The following is a 2077-nucleotide window of genomic DNA, read 5'->3' as shown; positions in this document are numbered from 1 at the left end:
TACCAGTCATACTTTGTGTGCCTTCACTAGTACTTGTGACAGCATGGCTAACGCGACTCCTTTGCTTCTCCTGCTGATATGCACAAGGCTCACCGTTGGTGCCAGTAAGAAAGAACCTTTAGTCTGACTGATAATGTATGCATGAAAATATATACCTTTTGTACTGTATAATCTATGTTTTCTGTAGAAATGTATTGATGTTCATTTGCTATTTAATATTCTAGGCATGTATAATGAAACGGATGGTACCATACCCCTGGAAGGAAGAGATGGAATGTTGCAGCAGTGGCCATTCGCAAGACAAGGGTGAGTTAAAATAATATTTTATTGGTAATTTATATACGGATATGAACTGTAAAATACATCTCACGAAAAAAAACCATGCTAATAATGTTCCTTGACAGGATGGATATTTTGGGTTCCACTTTCCGCCACGGTCTCGACTGGGTGACGACGCTGACCCATTCAATAAGGCGTGTTGTGCTCTTCGACCCTCAACATCCAGGTCATGAAACCCAAGTGTTGAAGATAATGAATCCAGATGTCTCTGGCAGTATGTCGGGGAAGGCCTCCATTTCCACTCAAAATTATACAATGGCCTACACGGTCACGCAGGAACCCATAACGACGTGGACTGACGACGAAAGCATCAGTGTGACTTCCGATACCCTAACTGAAAGCTTCGAGCCTGTAGCGGCATTTGTGAAGAATGACACTTTGATCATCAAGCCCGTGTATCCTTCGGAAGAGAATCGCGTGCACCCCGACGTTTTCCCGGAAATTCCTGACCTGCCGACTGTGAAAAGAGAGAGACCACAAGAAAACAGGGGCGTATTTCACATAGCTGTCGGTGCCATAGGATTATCTACAATTGTGACTGGTGTCGTCCTCATGTCGAGTTTCAAGGAGCGCACGTACAGGCCTTCCATCTTGGTGTCGCGTGGCGTTCAGACAATATAAGCTTATAAGAAGGGAAGTTTTGTATATACTTTTGTGTAGTGTTGTGAGAACTTAATAAAACACTAATGATCAAACATGACTTCCTTCACGTACGACTTCAACTTGCTTACTGGAGAGGCAAGATAGTTAATACTATAAACAAGGTCCAAAGTCATATAACACTTGGAGAGACAAGAGATGCTTTTAAAAGTATATAAATATTTTTACCCAAAAAAAGTAGTAAATTATAAATCTTAACTTACTGAAAAACTGTAGGTTGTGTACTTCGCCACAGTGAGAACGCGTGAGTTGAACAGAGCAAATTTTTACGTATTAATGATTTTGTCACGATTAGCTGCTAACTGATGGATATATTTTTACGCCTTATCAATACTCCCATGCATGCAGCAAAATTGTGAAGATGATGTAATCATTATAAAAATATTTCGTTATATGAAGGCAAAGACAGTTATTCATAACGGGGACCGCTGTTCTAGTTATTTGAGCTGCTTCAGAAAACCGTGATAATTTTATAAGCGACTTGGAAAAAAAATTGGGGGTAGTTGGAGAGGGAGCTCTACTGTGTGTGTGTGTGTGGGGGGGGTACTGCCTGTTGGTGTCTGCAATGGGATTAAGAGCATGTAAAGGCCTTCCATACAAGCGGACATGCCCACATGGGCGGGCAACTGTTACGGGGACATCACAGGCGAGAAATAGGGATATTAATTGTTTTCCGCCTGTGACGTGATCTCTATTCGTGTCCAACAATGTGCCCACTGGCCAAGCCTGCATGTGCGGATAAGCCTTTAGATAACACAGAAATATTCTACATGTTTAACGATGTTTTCCTTATTCGACACATGACAAATTTATTATTGATAACCCTTTTTTACTCAATGAAAACATGCTTGCATAATGTGTCCCACTGTGTAGTCGCCGTTGCTAACGAGTTCTTTCTTATCCCTGTTTCTCAGTATTACGAATATTCATTTATTTACTGAAATTTCTACCGCGTCACTAGTGGCGTATTCAAAATACAACGATATGGTGGGCTTGGAGGTGAAGCCCCCATTTATAACATACATATTTTGGTTAATGGTAAAACAAAGTGTACTAGTCATCAAAGGTCTAGTAAAGT

The 2077-nt window shown here is 41.0% G+C and overlaps 1 protein-coding gene across 1 annotated transcript; it reads left to right on the top strand.

The window, feature by feature from the left end:
* Positions 1-40: 40 nt before the first annotated feature.
* LOC119578373 lies at positions 41-992 on the top strand. Its single transcript, XM_037925968.1, has 3 exons — positions 41-104; positions 225-306; positions 405-992. The coding sequence occupies exons 1-3, from the start codon at positions 44-46 to the stop codon at positions 958-960; spliced, it is 699 nt and encodes a 232-aa protein (XP_037781896.1). The 5' UTR covers positions 41-43; the 3' UTR covers positions 961-992.
* Positions 993-2077: the final 1085 nt, after the last annotated feature.

This window comes from Penaeus monodon, chromosome 11 (genome assembly GCF_015228065.2).
Source record: "Penaeus monodon isolate SGIC_2016 chromosome 11, NSTDA_Pmon_1, whole genome shotgun sequence".
NCBI lineage: Eukaryota > Metazoa > Arthropoda > Malacostraca > Decapoda > Penaeidae > Penaeus > Penaeus monodon.
The sequence above is the reverse complement of the archived record's forward strand: the minus strand, read 5'-3'. Positions and strand labels throughout refer to the sequence as shown.